The 24,180-nt window shown below is 47.9% G+C and overlaps 1 protein-coding gene across 1 annotated transcript in view; it reads right to left on the bottom strand.

Annotated features, from left to right (window-relative positions):
• Window positions 1-1,506: 1,506 nt before the first annotated feature.
• The window catches only part of L3MBTL4 (L3MBTL histone methyl-lysine binding protein 4), a 381,883-nt gene continuing 359,209 nt past the window's right edge, over window positions 1,507-24,180 (bottom strand). Inside the window, exons 15-17 of the mRNA XM_036245527.1 lie at window positions 13,884-14,053; window positions 4,449-4,511; window positions 1,507-1,674 (exon numbers count right to left, since the gene is read on the bottom strand). Of these exons, the coding sequence (XP_036101420.1) occupies window positions 1,507-1,674; window positions 4,449-4,511; window positions 13,884-14,053 (401 nt within the window). The remainder of the gene's footprint in view (window positions 1,675-4,448; window positions 4,512-13,883; window positions 14,054-24,180) is intronic.

Raw genomic sequence — 24,180 nt, 5'->3', positions numbered from 1 at the left:
CAGCACAGCCACTCAGCCAGGGTGAAGGCAGCCTCCAGGCGTGGGCAGGCTGCAATACATACTCATTAAGGCAGGGAGGTAAAGGTTTTATTTTATCTGTTTATTATCATTTAAAATATATTAAAATTTTAACATAGAGAAGCAAGAATTTTAATTTGAACGGTAGTCTACAGAACGAAAACAAAACAAAGCTCCACAAAAACAAAAATTTACATCAACCAATAATATATTAAAATCCCATTTGAGTAAAGATCTAAAGAAATGTAATATCTGCAACACCTCTTAGAGAAGATTTTTTTTCAGCGACCTACAATTTCAGAAATTCTCCAAGCAGAAACAATTTTTTTAAACCATAAGATTCTTAACGAACCAAATGGGTATGGTCATAACTGAGTCTTTTCTATCCATTTCTTTCCTCTCCCCACTAAAAAGATGATGGTGCTCCACTTCCATTTGTAGCTCTCACTATAGGTGTGTACACAAAGAGGCGCTGTCTTTAAAACTGTGGGACTGGCTCCGAGTGGGTAACTTAAGTCCCAGATATAGTCACTTACACAAAACAAAGGTCTGATAACAAATCAGTATAGTTCAAACAAATAATAGATAGCAGGCTCCCTGCACTAGAGATCTTCCCTTTTAATGATGTGTCCCTGGAAAGAGGTACACAAGGCCCAGAGGTGCCTCAGCTCCTTATCACACTCACTCAGACAGACTGCAGGACACACCAGCTCTCCTGCAGCCCTCAGAGTGCCGGCCGGCCAGGAGCACTGTGGTGCAGGTGGGCATCTGGCCCGCCAGCCAGTGCCGCTGTCAGGACGAGGTCTCCTCGCAGCCCCACAGCCTGGAGGGCACAGCTGGTGGAGGGCCTGGCCAGCTTCTGCCAAACGCCCAGGCTGCTCTCCTGCGTTCCTGGGAGCACAACCAAGACTCGGTTAATGGAACAAGAAGAATTAATGAATCATGAAAACATGTGCTTATTATTATTATTTTTTAAAGATTCACACTTTCCTGAGTCAAGTACACAAAAATCTCATGAAATCTATTTAAAGCACCCGGCCTGTCTCTTAGACTCATTGTACCCAGATGGCAAATCTGAGCCAAGCTCAGATGTTCTGGTGAAAACATTAGCAATGTATTTATGAATTCTATTTTTCTAACATTTTACCACTTGAGAATTTTATGATTTCAAATTGGGAAATGGCTTCTTTTATGGGAGGGAGAAGAATAAAGGGGTATGTGTGGCCTTCTTTGGTCTGTTTGTGGCAACACATCAGAGCTGAAATGACCCCCGTGAGGGTAAAGACACAGACCACGCAGGTGCCTGGGCCTCTGTGTCATTGGCACTGGTCAGTCATCAAAATCCTCTATGTGTATAAGCCACAGCCATTTAAAAGGTCCAGATTAAATATGGATATGACCATGGGGACATTAAAATCCAATCAATGTGGGCCAACTTTATTGCTGAAAGAACCAAGTCCCAGTGTGGCGGCAGCTTGGGTGGTGCGGTTAGCCTCTGGCTTCTTGGCCTAAGACAGCATCTTCTTCAGTGAAGTCCTGGGAACTCCTGAACATGAGGATAGAATTATAAATCTTCAGTGCTGGGCCCAGTTTGATCTTCATCACCTTGACAATGTCTGTCTGTGTCAGAAGCAGGAAGGCTTTGCCATCAATCTGCTGCAGGTAAATAATAAACAGAAGTGACAGTGAGAGCCCGTGAAGCCTGTTCGCCCTGCAGGGACCGCTGGGTGCTGAGCTGTGCACTCTGACCTGAGCCCTCGGCCTCCCTGCAGAGCTCGGCCACGGCAGTGAAGGCCGCCCTCACAAGCCTGAGGTCCGGCCACTGCTCAGCCCCTTTCCCCCAGGACTCTGAAGCTAAATTCAATGAAAAAGGGGTTCACTCTGCTAAATATGAATTCAATATACACTAACTGCTCCCAGGCTGAATTTCTATTGTAACATTTTAAATATCTTGGCCTGAATTTGTATCAAGAGCCTTAAAAATAACCCATTTTCATCCACCAAGTAAATCTCCAGAAATTTCCCCGAGAGAACAAGGTGCAATGTGTGCGCGCTGGTGTTATTCATCACAGTGAGTTACTGAAAACAGCCCAGCATCACAAAGTAGCTGAAGTAAACACATTTTGTCTCACCTAGGACTAGGTACTAGGTAGTTACCAGAATTCATGTTTCAGTGAAACACTTAATGATTTAGGATATTTTTCATGACTTGTTAAGCACAGAACATGATATGATGATATAAAAAGATATGTTTTAATTTGTAAAGTTAAATGTGCATGACCGCATGTAGACATATCCATAGTTAAACTACTTAAAATCTTTGTACCAAATGCTAAGGGAAGTTATCCTTGGCTGGTGGAATAGTGGATGGTTTTTATTTTGCCTTTTAACTTTCTTGCATTTTAATTTTTTCAATGATTAATGGCATAATCAGTATGAATACATATAAATGTTTTATTTTTTGCTTTTAAAGCATACTGTGGTCTGAGATGTAATAGCTTTCCTGAAATTTACGTGACAGCGAGTGGCCACCATGCCAGCTGCTTCCCCGCAGCTTCCAGGGGCCCAGTGTGACCTGAGGTTGACCTCTGGAGACCGGGCGGGTCCTGCACCCAGGTAACCTAGTTACACAGACTGGCTCAGAATGAGTACTGGTCCCAGAACCAAGAGGACAGAATGAAAGGGTTTTCTACAGTAACATCTTTCCAAGAACCTAGCTTGGTTCTAACTCCTTTTAATTAGGAAACAAACCCCTGGTATTATTGTGTCACTGAAGAAGGGGTCACCCATGAATCCCTGGTGAAGGGTTAAAGTTTTGAAAAGCTTCCTGTGCATGTATGCTGTATTGCCTGATGAAAAACTATCCGTTTAGAGAATGGAACACCTTTCCCAAGTGTATTTCCGACAGTAGAGAAAAGGAGCTCCCTACTTCTACACCCGAACCTGGCTTCAGCTCCAGCATTTTCAGGCAACACCTACTGGCCAAATAGTCACTAAGAATAAGGTAACGATGGTGGTGATGGTGATGACAATAAGAGTTGATGTGTATGGAGCTATACTCTAATATCCTCTACGTGCTTGTCTAACACCCCATAAGGTGGGCGAGAACACCTGCAGGTAAAAAGCCTGATGACTGAGGTCACACAGGTTCTGAGAGACGATGCTGGGCTCACAGGCAGGGCGTGTTGGTCTCCAGAGGAGACTGGTCTATATCACTGCCATTTATTAAGCTCCAACTCTGGGACAAGAGCTGGGCCAGGTACTGTAAACATACTAATCCTAATTCTTAAAGGCCCCTCACAGAACTCCGTGCTTACAAAGGTGACACCACTGGTCATAAGTGCTGAGCTTGAGTGACTTGACCTGCAGAGAGCTGTATGGACATGGTGGGTCCTGTGTGTTGCTCAATGCAGAGTGGCCTGTCTGTGTGAGGCTGGGCCAGCTATGTCCACACTGTTCTGGGCTCAGGCAGAACCAGGAAAAGCCGAGGTTGCCATTAGCAGTTACCCAGACTGACACCCTAGTGACACAGATGCTGAGTTCTCTGGAAATACAGGGCTTGCTGGGTTCTGAGGGGTCCAGGACCCCAAACGCAAAGAGTATTTCTCAAGCCATACATGCCCCCGAACTCTAGATACAGAGAGTGTGTTGCCTCCCAGAGCCTCCAGGAATGCAGTTTTCTTGGAGAGTTCTAGAGCAGTGATGGAGACTCTGGAATCAGATGGATGTGGGCTGGACCCTGGCTGCCCTTTCCTCCTGATGCCTCAGGCTCGTCTCTGGTGAACTGCCCTGAGAGCTGTGAGGACCCGAGGACAATGGCTGCGCTGGGTGTGCACAGGGCTGCCACGTGGCAAGCCCACGGAAGAAATAATTGTCACTGCTATTTGCATTATTGTTCTGTAGCTGGTCCAGTCTCTGCTGCGGCCCCTGGAGCAATAAATATTAGTTCCAGGACAAATGGTAAGCAGTTTGGTATATTCTGTTGAGAGGAAGCAGGAAGAGAAGCCCTGCAGGAGGATTTTACAGCTTCTCTGCATTCCCCCTGAAGCCGCCGAAGACCCAGATTCACAGGGTGGTCCCACCTTCACTCTGCAGCAGACAAGCCCCTCTCCTCTCCGGGGCAGTCACAAGGTGGGATTCCTCCCTGCCCCCAGTATAGCCACAGTGCAGAGGCTTCAGGACACCTGTGAGTATTCATTAACGTGTTCAAATCGTCTATTTCTTCTGCATGCTGCGTGAGCCAGAGCACAGCAAATACACGCGAGCCAGAGCCAGGGGCTGGCCCGCTGCGCTGTACTGCTGGGCTCCTTCCTGCCGGGACCCCTTTCTCTTGCCTCCCAAACTGCTATTATTTATATTTAAGTAAACAGAAACAAAACCCTTCTAGGTCTAGAAATACAGAAATAGATATATAATTTTACATTTCTTACCTCTTTCTTAAAGCACTTTGCATGGTCTTCACCGCCCAGCAGAGACTGTACGAACTCAGCCACCTGCAGCACAAGGTGAAAGCCCGACTTAAAACATGCACTTTCTTGGGTTATAATTCAACACTGGGCTGAAACATACTTCAAATCCCGCAGACTCTTGGGATTTAAATAATAACTATCGAGCCACAGTAGCATTTGCCAGCTCAGAAATTAGATCAGCCTCTAGTATCTTTTCTGGCCTCTTATTTCCAGGCTGACCTACATGATGACAATGACAGTCTCCATCTGTGAGGAGCTCTGGCATTCTAGAACCTTCTCTCATCTGACCCTCCTGTCCATCCTGTGGGGTAAGAGAGGAGGGCAGGAGGGAGGGGCCCACGCATGGCACTCATCGGATGGCTGTCAGAGATGAGGACATCCGGGAGGGGCATCCGGGAGGTGTCAGTGGTCTTAATCTGGCCTTTGGGCAGACCCGAGGCTCAGGTCCCATCTCATTCATCCAAGTGTCCAGTTTCTCACCCAGCACCTGGCCCACAAAAGGAATCTATGCAAAATGAATTTCCACGTAAATAACCATGAAGTTGAATCCCAAAGAGGCTCAGTGACTTACTCAAGGTTATGCATGGCCATTAAATGCCAAACCCAATGGAACTCAAGTTTTCTGACTCCTAACCCAGAGTTTTGAAAAATTAGTTTCTTTGGCTGAATTTCCCAGCCTTACCTTTTCCCTCTTCCTCCATCCACACATGCCCTGTTAATTTCTTTTTTATTTTTATTTATTTACTTTTACTTAATTTTTGTTACATATTTTTCTCCTTTCCCCCCATTGACACCCTCCTCCCGCCCCTGCCCCCTGCCCCCTGCCCTGTTTAATAAGAGCCATTAGGCAAAGATCTGGCTAAGAGTTCAGGAAGCCATTGAGTGTTCCCAAGTGATACTTTTGGGGAGCTGACTGAACAGATGTGGTGGAGTGTAGACTCCTGACAGCCAGAATGGCCCCTCCCCACGCTTTGTAGGGTTGGTTTATTCTCAGCTTACAGAGTGGCCCAGGCCAACACACAGGGTGACCTGGGGCCCAACACCCATGCGCATGCTCCCTAGAGCTCTTCCTGTCGCGTCACAGCGATGTTTAGTCAGTCTAATGTGAAGATTTCAGAACCTCTCTTTAGGGGCCATCAGCATGCTGCCATCTGCTTTGCTTACCTCTGATACTGCAAGTACATTTTATCGTGAGTCATTTATGATCACCCTAAAGTGTGGGATGATGAGAATTATAAAAAGTCTTTTCAAACCAGCCACTTTGCTGCCATACAATGGCATCTTTAAGCCTTAGGGGCATCCGGGAGGTGTCAGTGGGCCTTCATCTGGCCTCCTTTGTTCTCACAATCCCCAGCCACTGCACCTGCGTCCAGAGCTCTGGCAGTCCAGGCCCCCGGAAAACCCAGTCTGTTTGCTGAGTTAATACGGTTTTTTGTTCTTGGACAGACTGGAAGCATGGAGCACGTGTTTGGCATTTTTCAGGGAGCTGAGGGAAGACTTGGAATACTGATGGTCAAGCTGGAGACACATGGACACTGGGGCAGGAGATGGCAGGGCTTACAGTGTTTCTGGGGCTCGGAACACTGAGGGGTAGTCCCCTCATTCCCCAGGCTATTCTTCTGGCCAAGTATGTCCCAACCACAGCTTCCTGCAAGGCTTCTGCTGGGTTCTGGGAAGGCTGGGCCTGTAATCAGGTGGAGTCTGAGCTTTCAGTGGTTTAAAGTGTGATTAGTGGTGGGAGGATAGCGGGAAAATGCTAGTCAAGGATGACTTACAAGTCACCGTGTGCATTGCCCAGTACGCTGACATCCAGGAGGGAGGTGGAAAGGCTATGGGCTTCTAGGAGGGACAGATGGCGTCTCAGGTGGGGACTCAGCGGCATACCCCAGCAGGTGGCAGCTGAGACAGGCACTGCTGGCTGTGTGGTATTCCATGGGGCAATGCGAGGTGGCAGGGTAGAGGAGACCTCGGCACTAAGCATCACAGGACCAAGGTCACAAGCAGGGTGCATGGCTTGGCTTGTGTGTCATCAAAAGCATAGTCCAGTTTGGCTACAGCTGCAGAGCAGAAGGGGAGGCAGGAAAGGCCGTGAGGGCTGTGGTCTCCAGAGTACCTTTGAGCTCCTGTTAGCAGGTCCCAGGGAGCCCTGAGCCACTGATGGGTCTCCACTGACCACACCTGGGCTACAGGCAAAGGGAAGTGCATGGAGAGATGGCCTCTAAATACACACTCTAGGAACTTCTGCTCACAACACAAGAGTTGCATGTTGACAGGTTGCATAGGTTAAAATGTCCTTTTCTGAGCAAACAAATAAAGGATCACATTTCCTCTTCTTAGTATTGTTAGCCAAAAAAGAATTGTCCTTGGCAAAAGTAGATTGTAGTTTTATTTATTCATTTTCTTCTCTCCGATTTTTATTTATTTTTGTTACAGATGTTTCTCCTCCCCTCCCCTGACACCCACCTCTCCATCCTGCCCTCCCACCCCCACAGCATTGTTGTCTATGTCCATTGGTTATGTATATATGCAGATAGGTTCTTTGGTTCATCTCATCCAGCCCCCTTGCCTCCCTCCTCTGAGGTTTGTCAGTCTGAACCATACACCTTTCTATGTCTCTGAGTCTATTTCATTCATCAGCCCACCCTGTTCATGATATTCCACGAATAAGTGAGATCATGTAGTATTTGTCCTTCTCTGATTGGCTTATTTCACTTAGCATAATACTCTCAAGGTCCCTTCATGTCGTCTCAAAGAACAAGAGATCTTTCTTTCTTATAGCTGCATAGTACTCCATTGTGTATATGTATCACAGCTTTTTTATCCACTCATCTACTGATGGACACTTGGGCTAAAGATAGTATTTTGAAATGGGAATGAATGATGTGTTAGACCAGAGTCAACAGACCAGAGCTCCTGAGCAAGGTGGCCCTGAGGGTGGCACTGGTGTACCTCTCCCTGTCCCACCTCCTGCCCTCACTCAGCCGGCCTCAGTCAGCAGCAGTGGCATCTAGTTTGCTTTACCAAGTGTCTAAAATTCTGTCTTTTCCAAAGAGATTCTGATTTCATTCTGTTTTTCTTTTTCCAAAGTGCAGAACAAGTTCCATGAAAGATATTGGGGCAGATTTTTCTGGCCAGAATTTTAAACTATCCAAAGGCCTTGATCATTATTCAGTGTCATTATTCAGTATTGTTAGTCAGTATTTAGTTTCCCAAGAGGAAGTTCTATTTTAAGCTTTACTAGAAAGCCCATTTTGCTACAAATTTCCAAATGTAAAGTGATGAACTTAAACACACCACAGAGTAGTACTGGAGAGTTTCCCTCTCAGTCTCTCCTTAAAAACTTTTCTCCTTCAGGTTTGTGGTCAATGTGGAGAATGGTTCAGAGATGGGCGTGACCTCCGTGAATGAGGAAGCTGCCATCCGTTGGCACCCACCCAAGACGGCTGTGTGGGCCTGTCTGCTTCTCCCAGGGAATGGCAGCTCTGCTGGAGTGGGCCAGGACCTTGGCCGTGGCTTCGGGAAGCACACCTGGTGTGTGCTGCCCTGCAGGCGGCTCCCTGAGGTCCTGAGAGCAGGTCCCACAGCTCGAGCCCCAGCTCGTTTGTGAAGGACACCGAGTGAAAAAGGGCCTCTCAGGATGACACAGCAGCCTGGAAGAGACTACAAAGGATGACACTGCAGGCTCTCAGATGAGCCCCTCACTTCCCCCGACTTACTTCCCCCAGTGTCCTCCTTTCCTGGCATCCTTCTGGAGCCAGCAGCCTTGTTTTCTTCGGTGGGGAGCAGCTTCCCTAGACCTGCCCAAGCGGTGGTGTTTTCCATTTTGCTGAGCCTGCAGCCGTGGCCTGACTGCACCGGCTCCGAGTCCACTGGGGACCGTGTTTCCAGACTGGCTCTCGGTTTTTAACAGAGGAGCTGCTATATGCCACCCCCCCTTCTTTGCTCGATGGTATAAGGCTGTTATGCTTAGTTAGCAATACCCTGAATTTTTCAGAACACTCCCTCCTGTGTAAAGATGGCCATCTTTAAAGTTAATGGACATTAAGGGAACACTTACTGGAGCCTGGTGCGATTTATGCTGCTGCTCCGAAAAGCATTTTGAAAATAAGAAATACAAGTACCCATATGTGAGCCAAACATACCTGAGTGATACTTGGGGGGTGCAATGTGCATGTAACATGTCACATGCAGCCTTCGTGTGGCCACAGACACCTGGCAGGAGGGTACTGCATACAATTTACCTGCCCATTCATTCACTCACTCACTCACTCATTTGTCAGACACCTAATCTGGGCAAGACAGTTTGCTATAAAAATGTAAAAAGATATAAAGATATTTTAGTCCTACTCTTAAACACCTATAGTGTTCTACAGAATATTTCCATGATCCAGAGTAAGAAATACACTTCACACTGACCATATCTTGAGTCTGTGCTCACACCCACCCATGTCTAATAAAGGTCTCACAAAACAATAACCTTTCCTACAATTACACACTTTCATCTATTCCTGTCTTTCATTTCAGAACCACCAAATTGACCTGAAAGCCCACCTGTGCTTTGACAAGCACCACTCCAGCAGAGACAGCCTCAGTGACAAAGGAGGTAAAAGCCAGCTCCCATGCTCTGGAGAATGTCACAAGGCCCTGCCAGGGCTGGGTCTCGTCACAGGTGACGGAGCAGAGCGGAGGCCTTGCTCCTGGCCAGGAAGGCAGACAGAAGGGAATGTGCTGCTTCACCGTCTAGCATGGACAGCACCCTCCCTGAGCCTGGCCGCATGGCCCTCACACAGACGCTCAAGTCCAGTTCCACACACCTGCCCCTGCCTGCTGGGCTTCCTCTCCAGTGGGGACGGAGCTCCAAACACCCCTCCTCCCATTCCCCTGCTAGCCTGAACTGCCTTTTCAAGTCTTCACTACCCTGCATGCCCTTTCTTTTATAAATCCTCATCATTTTAGAGAGAGAGGAAGGGGGAGAGAGGGAGAAGAGAAAGGAGAGAGAGACATTGATCTGTTGCTTCCCATACATCCTCTGACCGCCTGACCAGGGATCGAACCCACAACCTAAGTATGTGCCTGACTGGAAATTGAACCCAAAACTTTTTGGTGTGTGGGACCCTCCATCTAAGAGCCGCCTGGCGAGGGCCCTTGCACGCCATTTTTAATGTAGTATACAACAGCCGCGCACTTGGCTGTGGGTGCCTCTGGAATGCCCCTATGTGAGCTCCCTTCTGAGGACTGCCTGATTTTCAATGACACACACAGAACCATCACAAAGCCCACTTCCCACTCGTCAGATTCTTCTTGAGGACCTAGTTTGGTGCCAGGAAATGTGCTATATGTATGTGTGTGTATTTTTCTCCCCATTGATTTTTTTTTTTTACAGAGAATGGGAGGGAGGGAGAGAGAGAGAGAGAGAGAGACACAGAGAGAGAAACATTGATGTGAGAGAGACACATCAACTGGGAATCAAACTGTGATCCTTCAGTCCCTGGGCTGACGCTCTAACCACTGAACCCAATTGGCCAGGGCCAGGAAGTGGGTTACAGAGTGTAAGGATAGTGAATAAACTTAGGATGTGGTCCTGGCCCTCAAGAGCACCTCATTAGGTAGCTGTCAAGACTGAGATCTATGAATTGGAAAGCTGCCCAAGCAGTGTTCTCCGGGATGCATCTCCACAGGAGGCCACGGTAGGGAAGAATCAGGAGCAGGAACACTTAGTGAAGACAGCCTCTTTGATGGTGGTTTCATTTTTAACCTAGAAAATCTCTGAGGGCTCTTCCAGAGAAAGGGCTGGGGCTCCATATGTTCCCATTAGAGATGCAGGAGCGGCACCCTCCTCTTCCCAGGTCCCCGAGGGCACAGGGAGCCTCCTCCTCCCAGCCTCTCTAACCTGAGACCTGCCCTTGGACCAGTTCACCTGCTGCTCCTGTCCAGTGCGACTCGCAGCTGTCAGCGCGGCCGCTGCAGAGTCCTATCCACTGCTTAGGGTTCCTCACACAGTCATTCCTATTCTTTTCAAAACATTAATAAAACTGTTATTATTTTTGGCCCTCTTCTTAAGGGGAAAAATATACCTTGTACAAAATTTTTTCCAAATCCTGAGGCCCAATTCCACAGCCCAGGCATAGGACATTCCCAGGGGCTTCCCCTGACCTGTGTGCTCTGGACTCACCCTTTCCAGACGCTCGCCTTGCACTTCCTGCCCTGGTCCTGCTGCCCCCTCCTGTGGCTCCCTGGCGGCCACCTCCTGGGCGAGCATTCCCGGTCATCTTGTGTTTGTGCCACTGAACAGCTGTTCCATCCACTGGTGCATCCGCAGGGGTCTCTACCTCAAACTGTCCCTATTAAGTTCATCACCGTATCCTCCTGCCCCCAACTAGATCCTTTTCTCGAAGTTTCACTTCTTCTGAGGAACTATCTCCTGTTCCTTCAGATGGATTCTCGGGCCCTGTCCTCTCACACCTTACTATCCTAATGAGGTCCTAAGTAGTGCTGAGACTGAATGGAATCTCATCTGGCTCATTTCGTCATCTCAGCATCGATCGCTGGTTTTGATGATTTTGACTTTCCAATGTCTACTGGATCTGGGTGGATCCTCTCGTGGCTGTGTGCAGTCCAGGTCCCAGTTATGATTCCACACGGGAGCATGGCAGTGGCTTCTGGCTGTGCTCCTCTCCTTGGCCTCGTCTCTCTCTCATTCTTTGTGCAGATCTTTGACATTCTCATCTTCACAACATGACTTTCTGTGTACGAACCCATGACAGCTCAGAGTGCCCACTGACACACACATGCCCAGGCTTGAGGCCAGGCCCATCTCCCCCTCCTGGGTCACTTGGTTCTCCATCCAGTCCGCAGTGTGCAAGGCAGGGAACACATCAGATGCAGACCTACTCTCACTATGCGACCTTACGAAGTTATTTAGTCTCTGCTGCCTCAATTTCCCTATCTGTAAAATGGGCAAAATAAGACTACTTGCCTTACTACCATTACATTAATGCTGTTTGCTACCATTATCAGTGTCAGTACAGGGTGTGTGTGTACCGGCAGTCCTGGTGTGGCCTGCTCTCTCCCATGCAACCTCCTGGAATGGGAGCCCGAATGGTTTCCCTTCTTTTTCTGCTTAGCTATATCTCACTTTTGGTTTCTAAATCTAGTTCATAGTGCCCTTGTCATTCAACATTCACTCAACAAACATTTACTGTGTTATTTACTAAGTGCTGGAAGTAGCAAGAGGTTCTCAAGATACACACTGAGTGAGTGAACTCAGGTCTCTACTCACGTGGGCATGGATCAGACAAGCAATGCAGGGCAGACAGAAGATGCAGATGAAACAGGAGCACAGAGGATATCTGACCCAGCCCAGAGGCTTCTGCAGGAAGTGGGCACTGAGTTGCTGGCTGCTGGTGGCAGCAGGCAGAGTGGGAGTGGCATTTGAGGCAGTGTAGCAACGACAAATATGAGAACAACATAAAGGGGCTGGGGAGGAGCAGATTCTGTAGCCCCAAGTGGCAAGACCACGTGGGCCAGGGTGGGAGGTCAGACTGAAAACGCAGGCAAGCACAGACCATGCAGGGCTTAGAATATGTAGAAGAGGTTGCTAGGGAGCCAGGGCCTGTTTTAAGTTGGGCAGAGACACACCCGGAATTCTTTCTCCACCTCACTCATTTATTCTCAGGATGTAGTTGCTCTGTACACACAGTAGGGCTGGGGCTGGATCCAGGTAGCTGCCCTCCCAACGACATCTTTCTGAGCAGGACAGTGGCGGCATGAGGGGCCCAGAGCACAGCCACTCTCAGTCTTGGAAAAAGGTAAAACTTCAGATGAATAGCTTGAAAGGCAGGAACGAATAACTTGCCATTATGTCCTCAGCTGAACTCCCCATTGTGTTCAGTGTTGTTTCAAGGGCAAAACCGTACATGATTTGATTATAGACGCAATAGATGTTAATTCAGTTGGCTTGGTCATGAAGTTGGCGCATGCTTTGTAAACTGGTAAAAATTCATAAAGAGGGTAGAGGGCCATACTTTGCATACTCTTGAAGCAGCAGGATCACATTTAGTCATTTCCCCAAGCACCCGGCCAGTTCCTGGTGCCTTCAATCTACCCCCGGTTACCAGGAGCACGGGGCCCTTGGCAAGGAGTGGGAGGCGAGGTGGACAGGTGGGCAGGCAGGGAGTGCTGGGGAAAACGTCAGCCCCTCTGCTCCATGTGGAGGAGGAATGCTGGGCAGGGGGAACCCACCGGGCAGATTTTGTGAGGTGCCTGGGAAAAAGAGGAGGGAGCAGGGCGCACTCCAGACCTCCACATCGGGGAGGCCTTCACCACCCACCGACTGTCCAAGGCTGGACAGCAAGAATTACACCAAGATAAGTCAGGCTGACTGCAGTTAAGTGCTCAATGAGCGTTTTGTGACACATTCAACTCCTGCTCTAATCTTGTTTTTTTGTTGTTGCTATTGTTGATCCTCACCTGAGGATATTTTCCCACTGATTTTTAGAGAGAGTGGAAAGAAAGGAAAGGGAGAGAGGGAAGGAGAGAGAGAGACAGAAACATCGATGTGAGAGAGACACATCAATTGGTTGCTTCCTTGCATGACCCTGACTGGGGCCAGGGACTGAACCATAACCAAGGTATGTGCCCTTGACCAGAATAGAACCCGTGACCCTTCGGTCCACAGGCCAAAGCTCTAACCGCTGGGCCAAACTGGCAGGACTCTAATCTTGTTCTTAGAGTAATCAGGATTTTCCTTTATTTATAAAAATTAATTAAGGCCTGACTAGTGAAAATGATACCTTTATCAAAAGGAATGTCATTCCAAGACATCATCTTCCTCAAATGATAATTGTTTTTTAGTGCAAAGCATTTCTACAGCATTATAGTAAGCGATGGGCTTACCTGGTCCTTACTAAAAACCAATACTGTAAGGCACGTTGATATAAAACCAGCCTGTTTCCTCTCAGGCACAGCATCTTGTGCAATGCTGTGATATAATTTACTTTAAAATCTGTGACTTTGGATGGCCAAGTGGGCAGCACAGAGCTGCTCAGTGGTGAGAACACCGGATCCTCAGGGCCTTGTGGGGGCGCTCTCCCAGGGAAGATGCTGCTGAGGACAGGGGCTGTCAGGACCCCAGGCTGACAGGCTCACCTTTGGGCTTCCCCGAATTCCACCTGCAGGGTGGGACTGGAGGCCTGGCCCCTCTGCTGAATGAGCACAGGGCTTGTGGTGCTGAGATACGGTTGGGGAGAGGAGGGCAAATTTCCAAATTTCCTCAAAATCATGCTGTCTTCTCCCTCAAATGTGGATCTTACATTTGATACCGTGAATCCAGAGCCTAAGAGGAATTCTCAGATGCTGGGCACGTCTATCCTGGGGCCACGGGGCAGCTCCACTCACCTGGTCCACGGTCCATCGGGCCACCTGGCCGGCCTGGATGTCTGCCACGCCGGGAAGCAGCTTGCAGTGCTGCTCCCTGCCGAGGGGCAGGTCCCGGAAAGGCTGGGCAGACAAGGACGTCATGAAGACCGAGTGGTGCAGCGCCTGCTGCGTCCGCTCCGCCGAGTACTCTAAGGGAGGCAGGGTTGGAAGCACAGAAAGGGCGAATTAGTGACCAGCATCTAGGTCAGCCTCCCGTCGCAGAGGCCAGAGGCAGGTTCCACGAAGTGCAGACCCAGTGGAGAGCCTGGTCACTGGCCACACAGCAGCACTGCCAGCGGTCCGAGCGCAGCCCCAAAGACTGTGGCTAAACAAGTTCGCAGAATGTCCACGAAATGCTGTTGGATGCCAACGAGGAGCCAGGCTCCCACTGCCACTGGCTTCTCCCTCCCTAAACCAGGGGTCAGAGGGAGCACTGAGCCTCGCTGATGTGACTGTGAAGAGGATGGGCACACAGAGGTGCACACACAGGATTTCTACCTGGAAGCTGCTTCACATATCTCCAAAGAAGGAACAAGCCCAGGTCCACATCTGGCCTCACAGGTCCCCTGGGGGAAACTGCAGCCCAGGGTCCCCTTGAGAACCTGGGGGCAGCTGCTGCTGTAGCTCTCAGCCACAGCGACTTCACCGGGACTCTGGGAAAGCAGGGCAGTGACTGCCCTGGCACAGGCACCCCCTAGAGGCCGCTCTCTCTCCAGAGCAAAGCTGTGCCCCTGCCCCCGCCCGGCCCGCCTGGGCCTATGGCATGAGGAGCAATGGCTGCTGCTTGCCCGATTGGCTGCTGTCACCAACAAGACAGACTTCCTCTCGCCTCATACTTCTCCCCAGCCTTTCTGAACTTGTTTTCCACCTTCAAGGGTGACTATTCTTATGTTATATCCAACATTTAGGTGGCACCATGGGTCTCAATTCCCTTATTATTTTGCTTTGAATGTACAAATAGGTAAGGAGCAAAAACATTATACATTATAGTAATTTCAGAGAAAACACATGCCTTTAATACATTTTTTAAAATCCTTTCAATGCAAAATAAAGTTGTTGATATTTTAAAAGACTTTAAAGAGAAAGACCACAAAAAGAAGTACTTTAAGCCCTCTAAACACCTGCCTTTCCTAATGCAAATGGAAGGTTAAGTAAGCAATAGCCACATGATTTCAAGTCTCTTTTGATTATTTGTGTTTTACTAACAGAGTCTGAAAAGCTACTATGCAAAAATTTCCATCTCAAATTAGTTAACAGTTTTTAGCAGGTGAGGCTGACCTGCGCTCTGCAAGGTATCTGATGGTAACCAGAGAGTGCCTGTACTCCCTGGGCCTTCCTTCCCCGCCCTGGGCCCTGCACAGGTGTCCTGCATATTTACCAAGGCTTGCTGTCTACACAGATAGAGACAGCAAAATTTCGGCCTCCTCCCAGATTCTTATGCTCCAGTTGCAATGAGCAGCAAATTTGTCTCTAAATGCTGATTGTCCAACACTGACCTTTTTAGTATGTAAATAGATATCTCCATCCCTGTAGTGTAGTTCAGCCAACAGAGCAAGGCTGCAGGTTCTGAAGGGAAACATCACATCATCTTCGAAACGCCAGCATGTTTACAAATGTGAAAGTTCTTTAATGACGCTGTCGGGTTGGAAAAGGAGCAAGTACAAAACAAGCCCCGAAAACCTAGGGTGGGAGCGTCACAGAGCAGTCTGCAGCCCCAGCTATGCAGAACCACCAAGGAGGAGATTTACCAAGGGCCTTCCTGGGGAACCAAGAGTTAAAGCTATGTACTCTTAGGGATTAAGACCTGAGCCAAAGCCGGCTTTATTCTGGAAAAGAATCACTGTATCAATCAACTAATCAGTTGTTTTGGCTGAAATAACATGGACTTAAAAGAAAAAAAAAAATCATGTAGGTATCTCTAACTCATGCCCTTTGTAAATCAATTATGTATAGTATCAAAGTGTACAGGACTCTGAAAAGACACAATTGATGAATCTTGTGCTGTGGAGGTACAGAAATGTCGAGTGATGATGGTAAGATTCTAATAATTCACAAATAAATGCTGAAAGTATGTGATAAAACCATTATGCTCCCAAGCAATAAGATTTTCCACACCATAGTTTTGGAAGCAAATTGCCTTGGCTGCTGAGACATTCACTTGGAAAGAAACTGAGCTCTGGGAGACCAGGGACTTCAGTCAGCACAAGCAGCAAGATGACCTTTAGGTTACAACTGAAGTTGGGAGCTCTAGCTTCATGCTGCACACTTGAACTCAGGCTGGCTCTGTGCTTTCTATGGCTCCGAATTCTGTTAACTGTGTCCTTTATTAAATCAAACTATCTTTTTAAATAAAGGTGAAATCTAGAGTTTTCAAAGGATGAAGAGAACTTAGCAGGAACAGGCCCTTTTTGCTAAGGGCAGCGGGGAAAGGTCTGCAACCACCTGCTAAACTGCAGATCTCCTGCCTGGTGTCAAGTTCTCCAGGTCTGTTTACCTGCAACCTCAGGTTCTGGGGAATGCTTGTCAGCACTGAACATGAAAATCATTTTTTTAAATTATTATCAATTTTATTGTATCAAATTTATGAGATGGAAAGCCTGAAAGTTGAGTTTTTCTGCTCAGAAAGATTGAGTTAGGTTAGAGAGAGTCCCTGAGTAGGGAGTCTTGATAACCAGTATGTCATCTCTAAGACATGCCTGGGTTGCTAATACCTACCAGCAGGACTGGTGAGAGGGGGGAGGAGAATGTGCAGAAGGGCTTACTCAGTGTGGTCCCAGCATACTGTAACCACTTAAATAGTAGGTGCTACTCTAACCTTGCCTGTGAGCTCCTTGAGGTCAGGGTTAATTAGAAATTAACACAATGCAAGACTAATTTTCTAATAATAACAAAGAAAGGGAATGCATTTTGGAGAGTGTTTCATAGTGGATGCTGTGCCTTCTCTGTATCATTTACTATGCGTAATTTCTTCCAAAGCTAATGGTTTTGGGGTGAAATCTTCAGGTTTGGCTGAAAGAACGCTGGGATAGGCTTCCCTCGAAAGACTGTGCCACCAGGGGTAGGGGGAGATCCACACCAGCTTACCTGGTTGTGAATTCTGGTCCCTATGTAGTTGCTGAGTGACCTTGGGTGAAATACTTAACTCCTATGTATCACGATTTCCCATCTTTAAAATGCAGTAATAATATTATACCTCAGTGAGTGGTTGGGATTAGAACAGCTCCTGGTACATTAATAGTGTTCAGTCCATGTTAAATATTACATTACTGTTATAAGATGCACAGATATTGTAAATTGTAACAATAGTGAATATGGGAACATATACTATTTCCAAAGCCAGTGTGGCCAGACTGGCCTAAAATTCATGACAGTGAAATTCAGACTAAAACTTGGTATCTCCACGGCCGCATTCAGATTTCACACCCAAGTGGTCCTGGAATGACTGTGCAGTGGTCACCAAAATCATTTGCAGAAGGCTCAGCAGAAGGAAATGAGGGAACTCACAGGGCGAAGCCAATGCAGTGCAAGGCATCTGTTTCCCAGGCAGAAGATGCCAACATGCAGCACCCATGTAACCTGGTTAAAACATGCTCAGCCTGCCAGCTCTGAAATTCTGTGGCTCTTGAAGACTTCTAAAATGTGGGATGATTTGCATTATTTTTAATTCTGTGCACAAAATTAGACTTTTGAAATTATCCACTTAAATTTTTGTATACATTTTCATCTAATGTGAACACACTGATTTTAATTCTTACCAAGCCAGCACAGCTCATGTTATTTAGATCTCGCTAAATAGTTTTTCATGAATTCAACAGCATAAGCCTTTGATGAAGGGGTATACTGTTCTCAGAAACCATTTTCATTGAACCAAAAGGATCAGATTATTCTATCTTGGGACACCTTAAATAAACAGAGTCTTCTAGATTAGAAAAGGATATCTACCACGAGCAGAGAGCAGAAAGGGTCTTTTTAGCTGGGTAACTTCTGTATTTGTTCCACCCAACACAGCCGAGGGACACGAGCTGCGCCTTAGATATGCTGCATCACTACAGCAATGATTCTGACCCAGCTCCCCTAAAAGTTGGCCAAGGAAATTTAGCCTGTAAAAGCAGCCCTTCTACTGGAAGTTTTAATGTTTTAATTAATAAAAATGCCTTTTGGGCCAGAAAATGAAATGCGCATATACTCCTGGCTTTGCCTCTAACACTAATGCGAGAGTGACATTAATGACTATCGCTACATCGAAAGTGGCTTTATCCTTCCAGAAAACAGAATAATACACAAAATATTTGTCACCTCTGTGGTTTGCCTTTTGTAGAATAGTTTTATTGGAAGAATTCTTCTGCTGTGATTTTTCTCTCATTGGGCATTTCCTTTGGCTTCCATACCTTGTAAAACCAGGATGAAGTGTCAAACGATTTCAGTCCGGCGCGGAGAGCAGCGGGAGCACTGGCACATTCCCGAGGCGGGTCTTCAGCCCGTGACTAGTTCCAGGACCCGCGGAGGCCCTGGCCTGGAGCACCCGGAGGCTTGCCACAGGTCTGAGTCTGTTCAGTCTGTTCAAAGAGGAGCAAATACATAGTTTCATCTCCAAAAATGTCATTATCTTTCTTGCAGGGCGGTAACTTGTTGGAACCAAACTGACTCCCTGATGTCAGTTGCAGTGGTAAGTGCTGCCTGGGTCCACGGTTGAATGTGGAAAACCCCGGCCAGATGCAGACCATATTCTCCAAGTCCCTGGGACCGCCAGGCTGGGCCACTTATGGGTGGCATGTGATTCTGGGGCTGCCTTCAGGTGAAATAGCCAAACAAGTGGTGTACAGGACCCTCTGCTTCCCAATGCCACAGACTAAAAAAGCATTTGGCTACTAAAGGTCTTTAATTCACCTGAAAATTATGAAAGTAGGTCCCAGATTTCTTCTCTGCCAGCCCTTTCACTTGTCCTTCCCACACATACTCTACAAATCCTTCAAGGAAATGTTCTTTCAAAATATGGCTGTTTCTTCACAAAAATTCATGCAACAAAACTGAAGCAAGTGAGTCATAAATGCTAACCAGAGACTTCATGAGTGGGCCTCGAGTTATTTTTAATCCCACTAAAAATGGAGACCCATTTCACAAGTAACATTCCTTTCAATGAAAGGGGTAGCGATTCTGCTGTCCTCAGCTCCAAACATAAAAAAGGAAAAAAATAAAAATGTAGTCGGTTCCGATATACAGTTATGTGATTTCTTCTTGCCTGCTGTATAGTCTGCGACAGTCACTGACTGACTGTCATCACTATGCAGCACTTACTGGAAAGTTATGCTGTTGGCGGTGCTACAATCCAGTAACGAATTCTGCTGGTGAAGCAAGACAATGTTCAGACCAGGCTTTGCACTGGGTGATGTTTTTTCTTCCCACGATTACCTGTTTTCAAAGTCTTCGTACTTAATATGGTTGGAGTGTCATTTCTATGCTGCATCATCTTCTCTTGATTTTGATGGGTTTGGACTTAGTCCTGTCCTTATTTTCATTTTTTCCCCCTCTACGTTCCTCAAAACAAAAGTGAAAGATAGCAAGCAGTGCAAACATTATGGGAAGACAACTTTCCATGGCTCCATGAGACCAGCCTACAGTCTTTGGCACACTTCTGGTTCTTACATGCTCCATCACTCTATAACAAAACTAGTGGGTGACTCGTTTGCTCTGCTGCATTTTATTTTCTCATAGCCGTATCTCTTGGAATTCAAAATTAACATCTATAGAGTGCTTTATGATTGTAGCTATTAATTACCCTTCATCACAAGCCTGTTTCTTCCTGGTTTTATTTAAATGTGGGAGATGGAAGCACAATAGAGACAGGTTTCCCCAGGAACTTCCCGGGGGGCTATGAAGAGAATCACAAGTTGAATGAAGAACACAGCAGCCAGCAGCCATGCGTAGCCAGAAGCACTTGCAATGCGAATAGAGCAAACTGAAACGGGCTGTAAGTATAAATATGTCCTGAATTTTGAAGAGTTAGTAAAAAAAAATTGTAAAATATCTCAATCGTTAAAAAATCTTGACTTACATGCTAAAATGTTATTTTGGATATATTGGATTACATAAAATATCATTATAATGAATTTTACCTGTTTCATTCTATCATTTAATTTTATTTTTCTAGTTTACCAAGCACTTTTATTTTTTTGTTGTTGAAGGTATTACAGATATCCCCCCTTTTTTCCCCATTGACCGCCTCATTCCCACCCCCAACCCCCTCCTGCCTTCCCCAACCTAATGTCTATGTCGACTGGTTGTGCATACATGCGTATAAGCTCTTTGATTTATCTATTCCCACCCCTCTCACCCCCCACATCCCTCTGAGGTCTGTCAGTCTGTTCCCTACTTCCATGATTCTGGATTTCTTTTGGTCATCTTTCTATTATTTTAAATGTGGCTACTGAAAAATGTGATGTTCTGTATGTGGCTAGAGTTGTATTTCTATCAGGCAGTATGGTCTGGGAGAGTGCTGGGCCATGGCCTCTCTCCAGAGGTGGCTGGTCCAATGAGCATGACTCCCATGCCCGTGTGGCTCCGGTGGTCTGCACTCCACACAGCCCCTGCAACCCCAGAGTGGGAGAGGACAGGGACACCTGGGACCTTGGGCAGCCCATCGTGGCTACCTGAGCTCTCATGTCAGCTCCACAGCTGATTAGCTGTGGAGCTGCACAGTCTGTCTGGCATGCACTTACAGCTCCGTCCATGTCTGTTGAGGGGATGAGCACGTGACTGACAGAATGAACACTTGTGTCAGGAAAGCAGGAACTGTCTGATTACTGTGGAAGCAAAGAATGACTTTCAAAATCAGATTGGGAACCATTTAGATTTAGGGCCACTTTCTCTGACAGTGTCGCTTCACCCCCTCAAATCACTAAATCCTAATGGGGTTCGTGGCAACCCAGCTGCTCTCTTTCTTCACCAAGGCTTGAGCACCAGGGGGAGGAGTTAGGCAACAAAAGATCTGACGTTTCTAGACTCCCTGTTGCCATTTTCCATGCAGTCCTCTTCAATCAAGGAAAAGCCCGGCCTCCCTTGAGGTCCCTTCCTTCTGGGCTTTACAGTTCATTACCCCTTCTCAGGTACATGCTCCTTCGTTCAGTGAAGAATGAATGAACCAGCCCATGGCCCCTCTCAACTCCAGCAGTGCCTTCCCTCTGGGCCATGTGCCCCCCACAGAGGTGGGCGCCTTCCCTTGGTTCTCCTCCTGCTGCAGCTCACAGTCCTGTGTCTGAAGGCCCAGAAGCACAGCTCCTCAGTCCTCACGGGCAGCATCTGGCCCCGCAGCCTGCCGCTGGTCTTCCTGAGGAGGAGCCTCTCCCTCACAGCCCCTACTTGGCGGGCACCCAAGGGTTATCCACACCCCTGCTAGAAACCAGGCTATTTCATTTCCCCCCTGCATGCCTCTGTCCTCACCCCCAGGACCGTCAGCCTGCTCCTCTCTCTTTCAGGCTGCCCCCACGTCCCTTGGTCCTCAGGGTGCTTCTCTACCCACCCCATGCCTGCTGGCCTGAGGGACACAGCCTTCCCGGCTTCCCTTGCCTTGCTGCCTCCTCATGGGAGCTCCCTAAGTCCCCAACACAACAGGATAACAATGAATTAAGTCATTTAGTAATCAGGACAAATGGCAAATAACCCACACATCCGAGAATGGGACTCAGTCTCCTAATCCGTGAAGCAGTTTCGCCTCCAGTTTTTATTCCTGAGGGCAGGGCTTTAGTTTCAACAAATACCCTTTTTAAGGGGTCCCTAATCCCAGGCACCTATCCAGCAGGTTCCCAAACCCAGGGACTCAGGGTTCCCTGTTGCAGAGGCCCTCAGGCCTCATCATGGCTACAGCCCTCTCCAGCCCATCGGGGGTGAGCCATGCCTTCTCAGGCTGGCTCCTATGGGACCCCCACCTCTTGCTGCCCTTTACTGAAACTGTCTGTCTATGCTCCAGTCTCTGTCAGTGGAGTACAAATTCAGGGCAGCCATCTCCAGTCCACCTTCATGTCCCAGTGGGGGCGCAGCGCAGTGCAGGTGCGTGACGCCCGCTGGCCGCAGAGCCACCTGGGCAATGGCACCGCAGAGACCAATAATGCGGTGGAAATGCTCACTCAGTCCATGCCCGTGAAACAGTGAGTTTCCATGCTGTGGGCTCTCGTTTGCTAAATACATTTATTCCTGAAAAGGCTGGGAATTGCTTATGACATGGAATCTGACTACTCGATTTGATACTCAAGAGGCAGATATCCTCTGGCTTCATTTTAACAAAAATGCAAAAACATCCATTTTAACTTTTTATATATTAGTCATCTAATGAAAGACTTAGAGTGCAGAATGTTTTCTAATGGCTAAAGAGTAGCCTTTCAGTTTCATATCTGCTTCACACAGCTTGAGACATCATTAATTACCTTCTTTTGAGTGAACCCCACAACCAATCACCCAGCATGTATTTTCTATCCTCTGCAAGACCATTTTCTTCCCTTGTGAAAGGGAAACTGTAACTGAACAAAGACCAGAGTCAACTTGACTAGGGACTGGAGTAGCTCTTCTCAAGGCGGGCCCCTCTCCCTAGTCACTTCCCGTCCTGGCTCTCCACATGCAGCTCTATGAAAACAAGCCATGTTTGGGTCAACAGTCACAAATGGAAAGGCCCTACCGTCTCTACATGTGCCAATGATACAAATGGAAACACCACCAGGCATGAAAAAACAGTTCAATTCTACATTAACTCCAGCATTTGGATGGTGGTACTGGGTTAAAAATTGAAGGAGCATTCCATCTTTGAGCAAATGGATTTGGAAGCAAATCCCTTTGAGTTAAGGGCAGTGTGTGGGCACCCAGCGTGACTGGTACAGAAGCCAAGACAAGTCTGTGTGTCAGGCTCTTAACTTGCTCAGCCATTAATGTAGTGTTTGGGAGGAGCAAGTGAATGAATACAAGTCATAACCCTTAAAATCCTACACAGCCTACCTCTGGGGGAGCAGACACCATGTTATTTATCTTTCAACCCCTGTCTCCCCATATTGCACCTGGTACATAGGAAGTGCTCAGCAGCTGTTTGTTGACAAACAACAGGGCAGAAGAATGCATCCCTCCTGAAAGGCCTGAAGCTCCCCACTGTGCTCGTGCCTTGCTGGATTGTGCTTCCTTTTTCTCACAATGGCCCTGTTCCCAACCACTGGACACATTCTTTGAGCAAGGAGTCTGGGTGCTCGACCTGATCAGAGAAATCACAAGACCCACGGCTTCCTAGGCTCAGTGAGGCCCAGCTGGCCCAGGGTACAGCACTGTGCCTGCCAGCCAGGAGCACTCGACCCCAGTGATGAGACCTGCATCAAATGGAACACGCACAGCGGCCAGTGCCACAGGGGCTTCAGACAGCCCTGCCGGCAGCGTCTGGACTTCCGGGCTAGCTGAAAACCAAGGGGACAAATGTCTACTAGGCATCTCTTACTGTTTATTTTACTTCACATGTCTTCAGAAGGGGTGGTATCAGCCCTCCTGTACAGATAATGCAGTGGTCTCAGAGATACTAAGTGACTCGGCAAGGGGAAGGGCTGGAGGCTGAACCCGGCGGCCACCACGCTGGGGGCATTCCAAGGGTGGGTTCTTTCCCTCGCTGCCTGCACACTGCTGTCTAAAGGGTTGGAGGCAGAGTGACACATGGGGGTAGGGGCTGTGTATGGCTTAATAATCTCAGGAAAGAAGGAGCTGCCTCTTCTTTAATAAGGAAAGCCTCTATGACCCAGGCAGATCTTTGGAAGTACCATCAGATTTATCTCCAAGTACACATGCTTCCAGGGATTCAGCCTGGGACCCACGCAGACTTGACCAAAGCAGCACTGTGGGCTCAGGAAAGAAGAGGGACCCTGCGCTGGGCCTGGCAGGGGGAGAAAGCAGAGGTCCCAAGGGTGCTAGCAGGGCCTGGGACACAGCGCTGCTGCTCAGCTCTCCTCAACCCTGGCACTGAAAGCTGCTTCCTCCCTTGGCAAGGAGCTCAGCACAGATGCTGGCTCTCAGGCAGTGCCAAAAACTCTGCTCATGGAGATGCCGACATGCTCACAGGATTAGAGAAAGCATCCTGTACCATGGGACGCCCTGAGGTAGGAGTGACTGAGCTATGTGTCCTGGGAGCCAACATGTTTTCACAGGCTTGGGCACGCCATCCGCCCTAGGGGAGCTGTTCCTGCTTGCAAATGGTCCCGGGGAACTCTTCCAGCACAGTACAGCCCTGCTGGTGCCTCCCCTCCTGCTCTGGGGATCCTGT

Source organism: Molossus molossus, unplaced genomic scaffold (assembly GCF_014108415.1).
Source record: "Molossus molossus isolate mMolMol1 unplaced genomic scaffold, mMolMol1.p scaffold_m16_p_6, whole genome shotgun sequence".
In the NCBI taxonomy this organism is placed as follows: Eukaryota; Metazoa; Chordata; class Mammalia; order Chiroptera; family Molossidae; genus Molossus; species Molossus molossus.
This window is presented reverse-complemented; position numbering and strand designations above follow the sequence as displayed.